This window comes from Eurosta solidaginis, chromosome 5 (assembly GCF_040869045.1).
Source record: "Eurosta solidaginis isolate ZX-2024a chromosome 5, ASM4086904v1, whole genome shotgun sequence".
NCBI classification, from domain to species: Eukaryota; Metazoa; Arthropoda; class Insecta; order Diptera; family Tephritidae; genus Eurosta; species Eurosta solidaginis.
This window is the reverse complement of record NC_090323.1, coordinates 224,650,610-224,663,197: the sequence shown is the minus strand read 5'-3', so window position 1 is coordinate 224,663,197 and position 12,588 is coordinate 224,650,610. Positions and strand designations below refer to the sequence as shown.

General features: G+C 35.9%; 1 protein-coding gene across 3 annotated transcripts in view; it reads left to right on the top strand.

Annotated features, from left to right (window-relative positions):
- SA1 (stromal antigen) overlaps positions 1-12,588 on the top strand; it is a 51,641-nt gene that overhangs the window by 9,969 nt on the left and 29,084 nt on the right. For all 3 annotated transcript variants that reach the window (XM_067788562.1, XM_067788560.1, XM_067788563.1), the window contains exons 2-7: positions 5,510-5,822; positions 5,891-6,064; positions 10,290-10,589; positions 10,656-10,786; positions 11,345-11,647; positions 11,710-12,545. In XM_067788562.1, coding sequence (XP_067644663.1) covers positions 5,510-5,822; positions 5,891-6,064; positions 10,290-10,589; positions 10,656-10,786; positions 11,345-11,647; positions 11,710-12,545 — 2,057 coding nt within the window. The remainder of the gene's footprint in view (positions 1-5,509; positions 5,823-5,890; positions 6,065-10,289; positions 10,590-10,655; positions 10,787-11,344; positions 11,648-11,709; positions 12,546-12,588) is intronic.

The following is a 12,588-nucleotide window of genomic DNA, read 5'->3' as shown; positions in this document are numbered from 1 at the left end:
ACCGCTGTCTCGTCTCAACCAGAGTAGAACTACCATGGAGTCCGACCAACAATTAATCGAGCTGATTATGATTCGGTGATGACCCTCACAAATAGACAATACGCGCTGCATTAGCTCACTGAGCAACCTTGCCGTCCGCAGCTCAAGCCGTGGTATGGTCTCCGTTCGTAAGGGTGCTACTCTCGATTTCGCTAGCAATACATTGGATGTCACTACTCCCTTGTATTGTATTACAGCATATATAGCTGCTCCAAAGGCTTTGGTTGATGCATCCGAAAAGCCATGCAAAGTCAAATCATATTGTCGTGCGTATCCTATCCAGCGTGGTATCCGAAGGCTTCTGAACTGGTGTATTTGAGAAAAAATACCCTGCCATTCGATCCTTAGCATTTCAGGTAAAATTGTATCCCAACCTAATTTCTCCTGCCAAATTCTTTGAAGTAAAATCTTTGCTTTGATTATATATGGTGACGCCAAACCATCCGGGTCATACATTCAAGCGGTGATACTTAAAGCCATTTGCTTAGTCAAACAAGCTGGATCTACATCTGGCAGTGATTTCACTGTGAAAGTGAACTCATCCGTTGAAGGAATCCACTTAAGGCCCAACACTGATGCTTCCATATGCGCATTCAGCTATTCACCGTCAACTTCAAATTGCGAACCAATGGAATGTAAGACATCTTCCGAGTTAGACTGCCATTTAGTAAGCTCGAAACCTCCGGCCGCTAAAAGCTGTTTCAGCTGCTGGTATAAGAGCAACAATTCCTCCTCCGTATCAGCTCCGACCAAACAATCGTCCATATAAAAGTTATGCAATACAGCGTGTGCACCTAAAGGCCACCTATGTACGTTATCTTTAGCACGTTCCTGCATCGCTCTGACGGCACAAAGGGCGCTGATGCCATTCCGAATGTCACTCTGGTAAGCCAATATTCAGCTATCTCTCCTGTATCATTTGTAAAGTGGCATTTCGATGCCACTTAATTTTGGGCATACAGCCCCTCGCGCGCCCACACACGCAAAATAAATAAACACCGCACTTGCTTTAATTTTAGTTACTTTTTTATTAAAGTTCTCTTATGTTTGTTTGTTAAGTTGCTTTAAGTTTTATTTGCACAATAAATGTTTAGTTTTAATAAACCTAGTCCTTAGTTATTTTATTCTTAGTTTTATTAACTACGCCGTTCTTTCTCGCGTGTATTGTGGCAGCCGGTTCACTTCAAACTCTGCCCAAAAACTCAAAACTGCTGACGCTTCAAAGCAGCCCTGCCGCTATGCCAAAAGTGCATAGTGCAAAATCGCATGATGCAGTGGCGTGATAGAGTCGAGTAACGGAAGATTCAGCCAATCAGAATTCTCTCCGTCATTCGACTCTCTCACCCAGTAACACCAAGTGCATACATGCATGGTTGCATGTGGGGGTGATGCCAGCTATTTTAGTTTTTAGTTTTATTTTAGTTTTTAGTTGGCTGGCACTACATGACGCTACACATTCCTCCAAAATATTCGTTGCAAGTCCCAATGTTGCGCTGCTATTTCGGAAACATCTTAATATCTGCCGTTACCCCATATACGTGCAAACGAAAACGCCAAAGAAGGTCGGTTAAATCCTTTTGAAACTTAGGCCCGATCATTTGGACATCATTTAATGAAACTCCGGAATCAGTGATACAAGATGCGTCGAATACTACCGAAACTTCTTCGTAATTGCATGGTGGGGGATATAACAGGGTTTTCTTTCCGGTGGAGTTGTTGCCAGCTTTAGCCATCCCTTTGCTATATACTCATTTATGAAGATCTGATAATTTTCTTTCAATTTTGGTTCTCGTTTAAATCGCTGCTTCAATCGTAAATATCTTTGTAGCGCTGTCACTCGATTGGAGCCAATACGATCCCGGGTCGCGTCGTAAGGGAATTTCTAGAGTATAGCGCCCCTCCTGTGGGTCGAATGTGTGGGTCTCCAAGAAATTGGTTTCCCAATCCTTTTGCTCCGTCGTCCAATTGATGACTCCACCTGGCAAGCTTTCTACTTCAAAGAAACGTTGTACTAAGTGCTCAAGTTGATACTCATTTTCAGTTGAGCCCATATACCCACGCCGAAAAAACATTTGTACTGGTGATGGTTGGTCGAAAGTTGGATCAGCCAAAAATGTTGATATATCGATGGGCAAATCTTGCTTCCGTAATCGTGTTTGAGGCAATAACATTTTACCTAAAATCGATGGAACCACTAGACAAGTGACAAAGATGCTCAAATCGTCCAGGTAAAGTGCGCTCCAATAGCCGACGAAACATCAACCTTTGTTCGATGCGTGCAAATTTGATTATTAGCTACGACATCCTTGCTGATCAGGTTCACTTGTGCGCCAGTGTCACATATGGCACGTAGTCTTATAGTCATACCACCCTGCGTTACAAAACGAACCTGAGCAGTAGCCAATAGAGTGGAGCAAGGATTGATAGGTGATGATCGCATTATGACGGGCTTATTCACAGGTCCGCAGAATGCTGATGGAGTAACAGCACTGGAAACCCCGAGGCCAGTTTCCACATCGCTTGTTGGTTGCTATTGGTCCTTATCGAAACTCGCCTCCACAGTTGCTACCATTAACTCATGCGGAACTTCCCCCTTGGAGTTCGGAGCTAATTCGGACAAATAATGCTATTATGGGGTGCCCTTTCACACCTGGGACAGCGACTAAATAGACAGTTCCGAGCTGTATGTCCTTTTCGCAAGCAATTTTGACATAACCGCAGCTCAAAAGTTCGCTTAAATTTTCTGGTCACGACTCATGTGTCCAATTGTAGGGCATCTGTGGAATGCATGATCTCCTGAGCAGCTGAGACATGGCTTGTACTTAACCATGGACGAACTGTTTAACTTTGCGCGCTAATCCATGACAGGATTGTTTGTGCGCTTCTCACTATACTTACGGACGGCCGGTATGGCTTGGCTTAACAGCCCGCTACCGCGACGCTCAAGCCAAGAGAAAAAATCTTTTTGCAAGTTCGGAATTCGATCTGTGGGCCGAAACAATCTAAACTAATCTGGACTATAGAAAGTTCAATATAAATAAATCGCGTTGTTCCTCAGCTCCCAACTGTCTTGCCACTATCCGCATACTATTTCTAGTAACATCAAGCATATCCTTAATCAATGCATTAGTAGCCTGTGACCATACTGGTAAATCGTGAATAGGTGAGCAATGGCCTGCATGGCACAAATATTCATTATCATATTCCATGCATAATGTTTCCATGCGTCAACGAAACTATTGTGTCACTGTGGCCAATAACCCAATGCTCTAGCCGCATCGTCTTTCACACAGCTCTGAAGGCGACGAAGCCGTTGCAGATTGGTAAGGTGTGGATTTTGCTAATCGAAATAGATATAGACTTCTATATATCAAAATGATCTGGGCGAAAAAAAAGAAATTCATTTAGCCATGTCCGTCCGTCCGTCCGTCCGTCCGTCTGTCCGTAAACACGATAACTTGGGTAAATTTTGAGGTATCTTGATGAAATTTGGTATGTAGGTTCCTGGGCACTCATCTCAGATCGCTATTTAAAATGAACGAAATCGGACTATAACCACGCCCACTTTTTCGATGTCGAAAATTTCGAAAAACCGAAAGATTGTGATAATTCATTACCAAAGACGGAAAAAGTGATGAAACTTGGTACGTGGATTGATCTTATGACGCAAAATAGAAAATTAGTAAAATTTTGGACAAGGGGCGTAGCACCGCCCACTTATAAAAGAAGGTAATTTAAAAGTTTTGCAAGCTGTAATTTGGCAGTCGTTGCAGATATGATGAAATTTGGACGTTCGTGCCTATCTCCTATTACTATATGTGTGCTAAATAAAAATTAGCAAAATCGGATAACGAACACGCCCACTTAAAAAAAATAATAATTTTAAAAGTAAAAGTTTTAACAAAAAATTTAATATCTTTACAGTATATAAGTAAATTATGTCAACATTAAACTCCAGTAATGATATGGTGCAACAAAATACAAAAATAAAATAAAATTTCAAAATGGGCGTGGCTCCGCCCTTTTTCATTTAATTTGTCTAAAATACTTTTAAGCCATAAGTCGAACAAAAATTTACCAATCTTTATGAAATTTGGTAAGGGCATAGCTTCTATGGCGGTAACTGTTTTCTGTGAAAATGGGCGAAATCGGTTGAAGTCACGCCCAGTTTTTATACACAGTCGACCGTCTGTCCTTCCGCTCGGCCGTTACGCGATAACTTGACCAAAAATCGATATATCTTTACTGAACTTAGTTCACGTATTTATCTGAACTCACTTTAAAAACGGATGAAACATGGTGATTGGACTGGTTTTTGACGAAAAATATAACTTTAGAAAAAACCAGGCATGCTTAACCAACGAAACGATATCATTTCGTTACGATAATCAACGTTAATAAACGAAACGAAGTAATTTCAACGTCATTTCGTTTCGTTTATTAACGTTAAGAACGTCAAATTAACGTTAATTTGACAATGTTAACGTTAATAAACGAAACAAAATGACTTCGTTTCGTTTATTAACGTTGATTATCGTAACGAAATGATATCGTTTCGTTGGTTAAGCATGCCTGGAAAAAACTTTGTAAAATGGGTGTGACACCTACCATATTAAGTAGAAGAAAATGAAAAAGTTATGCAGGGGAAATCAAAAGCTCTTGGAATCTTGGCAGGAATACTGTTCGTGGTATTACATATATAAATAAATTAGCGGTACCCGACAGATGATGTTCTGGGTCACTCTGGTCCACATTTTGGTCGATGTCTCGAAAACGCCTTCACATATACAACTAGGGGCCACTCCCTTTTAAAACCCTCATTAATACCTTTAATTTGATACCAATATCGAACAAAATCATTCTAGAGTCACCGCTGGTCCACCTTTATGGCGATATCACGAAATGACGTCCACCTATAGAACTATGGCCCACTCCCTTTTAAAATACCCTTTAATACCTTCTATTTGATACCCATGTCATACAAGCACATTCCAGGGTTACCCTAGGTTTATTTTCCTACATGATTTTCCCTTATTTTGTCCAAAGATCTCAGCTGAGTATGTAATGTTCGGTTAAACCCGAACTTAGCCTTCCTTACTTGTTTTATACAACATAGATCATGATATTGGGTGCGTTTATAAGTTATTAACGCAAAAGTCATGTTTTTTGAGTTATGACACTATTGAAGTAAATGAGCTATATGTATTATTGCGCAGCCTTGTAACACTATTAAACTCACAAAACAAACAACACAGCATTTCAAGTTATAGCTGGGTATGTAATGTTCGGTTTCACCCGAACTTGGACTTCCTTACTTGTTTTTTATGATTGCGACAAGATCAAAAATGCAAATGCTGCAAGTAGCTTGGCTTTTACACTTATATTATTAGTAATTTACATGTATATTTTTCAATATAATACTCCATTTCTATTGTTTTTGTTACATATATTTACCACATACTAAATATAGGGAATTATTAAATGAAAGTACTTCAGATGGTGATAGTCCTATGAAACGAATGACGCGTTTGCGTGCACGAGGTGGAGTGCGAGACAAACCGCCCATAATCGACGACGATGAAGATGATTTTTGGGCACCAGTAGCACGCAAACGTAAACAACAGGGCCAACGAAAGCCACCAGGAGAACGCCGTGAGCGTGCGGAGAGGCCTCGTAAAGAGCATATTGAAAAGGAGCAAGAACGAGTAGATATGGAACGTGACGTGACCACAGATGAAAACAGTTTATATTTTATTGTGCGACATTCCAAATCAGCAATAGCGGTAAATTATTCCAGCATTTATATAATATTCTTATAAATATATACAATATTCTTATATAAAATTTGAAGAGCATTGTTGATGACTGGATTGAAAAATATAAACAAAACCGTGATTCTGCCTTAATTGCGCTAATGCAATTTTTTATAAATGCAAGTGGTTGCAAAGGCAAAATATCCGAAGATATGCCACATCCAATGGAACATACAGCTGTTATACGAAAAATGACAGAGGAGTTCGATGAGGTATATATATTCCGCTAACGCCAAAACAGCCAACGACCAATTGCAAAGCTTCTTTCTAACAAAATTCAAACTCTACAAACGATTTTGAATAAATTTTTTTTTTAGTAAATTCAGATTTTTCGTTCATCTACAGAATAAATAAAGCTATTAGTCCGGAAAAAATACTTACCAAATAATAGGAAAAAGTTTTATAAAAAAATAAAAATTGGCAATTTCTGTACAGAATTTTCCAGACAAGTAGGGACAGCAATTTTTCTATAATATTGTAACGAGTGCAATTCCTCTTATTTGCAACCTTCTACTAACGTTCGAATCAATAAACTGTAAACTGTGTTGATTAAATAACTCCACTATTCAATAATGCAAAATGGCCTTTATTCAAGTACTTCACAATACTACTACTTCTCGACAGATAGCGTGCTTAAATCAAACTCATTGCTGATTCTCAGCTTTACCTCCTTTTATACTCTGTGATTTCTCGTTCGCATACTTCTAGGCGTTTCTATTGTGCGTTACTCTCCGCTGTTGGTATGGACATATGGGTAGACATAATGATTGATTTGTTGATGTGCATACAAGTTACTGCTTAGTATCAGCTTAGAGATGATAGTATCCCTTAGTGTTGCTAATATTCGTCACAATATTGTAATGAATTTAGAGAAATTCCGCTTATTTGCAACCTTCTGCTTACGTTCGTATCGCTAAACTGTTGAATAAAACACTCCAATATTCTGTATTACAAAATGTAGGGTTATTTATGTACTTGTAATAAATATACTTTGATATATTTTAAATTTTTTGTTAATAGATTGTTTATTGTTTATTATCAAAAAATGAAAATATTTTCAGTTATCAAAAATATCTTTTAAAAATAATGTTTAAATAAATTTTTCAAAAATATATACAGACCAATTCTAAATATTCTCGCGGAATTTTGTTCTCGCGGATTTTTTATTCCCGCGGAAAAATTCCTCCAATTATTTTCTCCTAGCGGGATAACACAAATCCGCCGGAGTTGCCTGCATTCATTCTGCAAAGCAATTTTCTGGCGGCCAAGTCGAGTTGAGTTCGCTTTTCGCCATATGCCAAAATCTATTTAAGCCTTCTTAAAAAATCCTTGCGCAATTTCTGGATGGCAGCATCAAATATACGAAGAGCTCTTCCGTTGCTTATGATATATTTTTCGACTTAAAATAAAGAAAATTGTGGTTGTTGTTGTTGTTGTTGTTGTATTAACAGTGAGAATATTGTGGTAGAATGTAAATACATATTTTAGCACAAATTTGTACAAATAAGTGTTCTTTCTTAAAATAACCAATTTCCTTTAACTATTTTGATGTATTCCCTTTAATTTAACTAGTGAAAAAACTCCTATGAAATGGCAGAGAAATCTCCCTCTCCCTCACATTCATAATACCTACTTTTCTCCCATAACCGGTTTCCGCTTTTTTGAACATTGTTCAGAATAGGAGGAAAGGGAGAAGTGAAAAAACTCACAAGGAATTTTTATTTAGAATACGAGGAATGGGAGAAGGGAAAAAACTCGCACGGAATTTTCGTTTAGAATTGGGCTGATAGAAAAACATTATTTTCTATATCTGGCGATCCTACCAACGATCCTTCTGACCTATACATATATTTCTTGATTTACGCGATAACAAAATTACGAAAATCCCGAATGAAATTTCGCTCTTAAAAAATTGAATAAAACTTGATTTTACAAATAATTCAATAACTAATCTACCATTGTCATTGACCTCCTTGGCACATTTAGTTAACTTACAAAACGACAGCAATCCGATTAAATCCATACTACGCGTATTCTATGAACATTACGTGAACGTGCGTGTGCCTCTATCGAAAAACAACTTTTTTATCAAAGTGATACAAATTCTTCATCATCGTTCATTTATACCAAATAGTTCGTATAATATGAGTGCAGATAGTTTGAATAACCCACGTCGTCCAACTGACGACTGTAATGAGAATGCAATATTTCCCGATAAATACAAAATGAGAAATACACACTTAATGTGACAATGCGATATCTTTCAACAACGCTTGATGAGGTATTCCAAATGGCATCAGAGGAGCATATTAGCTACATACGTTAATTTATCTAAAAATCTAAAATTAATCTCGAAAAATTGCCTGAATCGCTTCAATTTCTCAAAAGCTATACTAAACTTGGTGTTCTGAATACGTTACGGGAGTTGAACATATACAATAATCGTTTTGATCACATACAAAGCTTTCTTTAGATACTTAAATCAAAAATTAAATATATACATATATATATTTAACATTACGAATTTTGGTCTACGACCACATATATTTTTAATTGCCACTAATAATCTACTAAACTAGTCATATACAATTTATTTTTGAAAATTCAACTTTTTTTAAATTTAAAAATATCAAAATAAATGTAACACATAAATTAGTAGTACCGGTATAATGATCTTACCATTTAGTGAGCTGTATTGTTCAAAATTTTGGCATTTTTCGACAACTAAGACTCATATTTTATTTTAAAAAGTTTGTTTCTTCAATATTTTGTTACATTATGAAATGAAAATTTAATGTAAACAAAATAACTTCATTTAGAATACTAATGTTACATTGCTTAAAAATGTATATTAATTGATTTAAAACAATAGTCAATTTATTATTTATATTAATTATACGCACTTCTTCTCCAGTTTATATTCAAGAATATATATCATCTGCACATATAAAATATTTTACAACAACAGACATACAAACTCCGCAATGCAAATTAATTCATATTCAAATCGAAAATAATACAATCCACTACAAAAAAAAAAGAAATAACTTTAATTTTTAAAAATCAAACAAATTTCTACAATTTTAAAAAATCTCTTAAAGATTTTTTAAAAATAAATTTTAACAAAATATTGTCCTAAATATCAATATTTCAACTTGAAATGTAAATCATATTAAAAAATCAATTTATACTCATTAACATAACATGAATCAATGACAATTTCACCCTCAAACAATTAAAGGAATCAACTTTTCATTCCTTATCAACAACTTGGACATAGGCATTATGCAGAGTACAATTATATATTGAACATATTTTCTGCATAATACAAGTTTTTAATTTTTTTTTATGATTATGCACACAAAGTTGCATTCAACCTCATCCTAGGTTCTTCAATCGCATTATTATAAATAACAATATATATTATATTATAAATAACTAATATTAATTCACATAAAACTACTACAACAAATAAAAACTAACAACAATAACAACTTATAGTAATCAATATACACTTTTCGTTTCACTGGAGGGGGAGTAGATGTAGGGTTATTTATGTACTTGTAATAAATATACTTTGTTATATTTTAAATTTTTTATTAATATATTGTTTATTGTTTATTATCAAAAAATGAAAATATATTCAGTTATCAAAAATATCTTTTAATCTAACTTCGCAACTGATAGCGTACTTAAGTCAAACTGATTAAATGATTGCTCAGCTTACGCTCTTTTATACTCTGTGCGCAAATGTCTAGACTTGTTGCTAGAATTTTCTACTAGGTTACCAGCTATAAACTGCAGAAGGGATAACCATTTAGTTGAATAATTATTGGCGCCACTTCACACGTATTGTTATTCTCTTTCGTCTTTAGTTGTCGCTCAACAAGCAGAGGAGCAACATCGATTGTTGGTGTCGCATAAATAAACAAATTCTTGCATACGATGTTGCCTCGTTGCTTGCTAATAGGCGAATGAATCGTGCATCAAGTGATTCATACGATCATCGCGCTCTCACTAATACAGCCACAGTTTTAATTTTGGTTATCCCTGAACTACAGATACACGTTTATAGCCCCTCGCATAGCCATGTGCGCGTGTATATGTGAGCACTACTTCCACCGATGACTACATCTGTATGTGAGTTATCTCTTCGTTGCCTTGTATGTATGTGGGTAAATGATGATTAATGTGTTTATGTAGCTTGCTTAATGTTTCTGTTGTTTGGCCTTTATTTAATAACCTTAGAGATGGTAATATTCGTCACAATATCAATAATAGTTTGATATTTTTACTGGTTGGCGGTTTTGCAATAGGTCGAATGGAACGCCCTGCCTTTTGATTCGGGCACAAATATTTTGATAATAAATAAATTGTCTTATGCAAAATTATATAACGAATTTTAACATTTTATGATTTGAACATCAAAAAAATTAGGAGAGCGGTGAATATCCACTAATAATGCCTGGTCAACAATGGAAAAAATTTAAAATGAATTTTTGTGATTTTGTACAAACTTTGGTAAAACAATGCCAATACTCCATAATATACGATCAATTTCTTATGGACAATGTTATATCACTTTTGACGGGTCTTTCTGATTCGCAAGTACGTGCCTTTCGTCATACAGCAACATTGGCGGCCATGAAATTGATGACAGCCTTGGTGGATGTAGCGTTGCTTGTTTCAAATAATTTTGAAAATGCTGCAAAACAATATGAAGCTGAAAGAGTTAAAGTATGTATATGGTATAATAGTTCACCTGTTAAAGTTACACTCTCTCTATAAACACTTCTAAATTAGTCACGGGACCGCCGCGCCTCGGATCGGTTGGAATCTTTGATGACCAAGCGCGCTGAGCTTGAGGAGAATATGGACGAGATAAAAAATATGTTGACATACATGTTCAAGTCTGTTTTTGTGCATCGATACAGGTAAAAAAAAACAACACAACAACAAAAATTGGTAAAAAAAACTTTAAATTTTTTACATAAGCGGATGCAAAGAAAAATTCATTTAGTCGGTGACTTAAATACATTTTTCTGCTCAACTAATCAAACTTCTGTTAGTCCACTCGTAAACAAGTTTGTACAATAAAATATAAAAGCACATATATTAGGGTGGGTCAAATTTATTGTTGAAAAGGCACATCCAGTTTCTGAATCTATGGGTCATACTGAGTAATATTGTCCATGGGACCATAGGTCTGAAATGAATTTCGAGCCTCCCTAATTTTGTTAGAAAATTTTATATCCCAATCCGAATAGCGGCTCTCAAATAAAATACATGAAAATCGGATTCTGATTTGGGATATAAAATTTTCTAACAAAATTAGGGAGACTCGAAATTCATTTCAGACCTATGGTCCCATGGACAATATTACTCAGTATGTCCCATAGATTCAGAAACTGGATGTGCACCTGAAGTTTTTTTCCCCCATTTTTCCCCATACAATTTGAACCGCACTAACATATATATATAATACATTTCAGAGACACATTGCCAGACATACGTGCAATTTGTATGGCTGAAATTGGTGTCTGGATGGAGAACTATCCGCAAAATTTTCTCGACGATTCATATTTAAAATATATTGGTTGGACTTTGCATGACAAAGTTGGAGAAGTTCGGCTACGTTGCTTACAAGCTCTGTTACCCTTATACGATAAAGAAGAACTGAAAGGAAAACTTGAGTTGTTTACATCTAAATTTAAAGACCGCATTGTAGCTATGACTCTGGATAAAGAATTTGAAGTGGCGGTACACGCGGTTAAACTAGTAATCAGTATTCTAAAGTAAGCCGTTTAAAATTTAAAAAACGCGGTTATTTGAAATAATACATGTACATTTTTTGCAGAATACATCCTGATATCTTAGCCGATAAAGATTGTGAAATAGTGTATGAGCTGGTATATTCATCACATCGTGGTGTAGCGCAGGCAGCGGCCGAATTTTTGAATGTACGTCTCTTTCATTTAACTGCCGATATGGAAGAAACCAAAACAAGACGTGGTAAAATAAGGCTACCAAATACACCACTAATACGAGATTTAGTACAATTCTTTATTGAATCCGAACTACACGAACATGGTGCTTATTTAGTAGATTCCTTCATAGACAATAATGCCATGGTAAAAGACTGGGAATGTATGACGGATTTACTGCTTGAAGAGCCTGGCTTTAACGAAGAAGTTTTAGACAATAAGCAAGAGTCAACACTAATCGAAATAATGGTTAGTAGCGTAAAACAATCAGCAACGGGTGAAGCACCTGTAGGACGCGCTAGTAATCGTAAAATCACATTAAGCTCCAAAGAGCTAAAAGCAATACAAGATGAAAAAGTACGATTGACTGAACATTTTATAATTACATTACCGCCATTACTAGAAAAATATCAAGCCGATAGCGAGAAGTTGGCAAATCTGTTAGCAATACCACAATATTTTGAATTAGATATTTATACAACAAATCGTCAAGAATCAAACTTACAAGCTTTGCTAGATAAAATGAGCTATATAATGTCGGTACATACGGATCGTGAAGTGCTTGAGACATGTGCCAAAACGTTGGAGTACTTATGCAGCGAAGGTAGCGCTACCTACACACGTTGCGATGTTGCGCGTTCCAATATAATTGATAACGCAGTTAATAAATATAAAGATGCCATCGATGATTGGCGTAATTTAATAGCTGGTGAATAAGTGTTTTAACATTCAATATACATATGTGCATATTT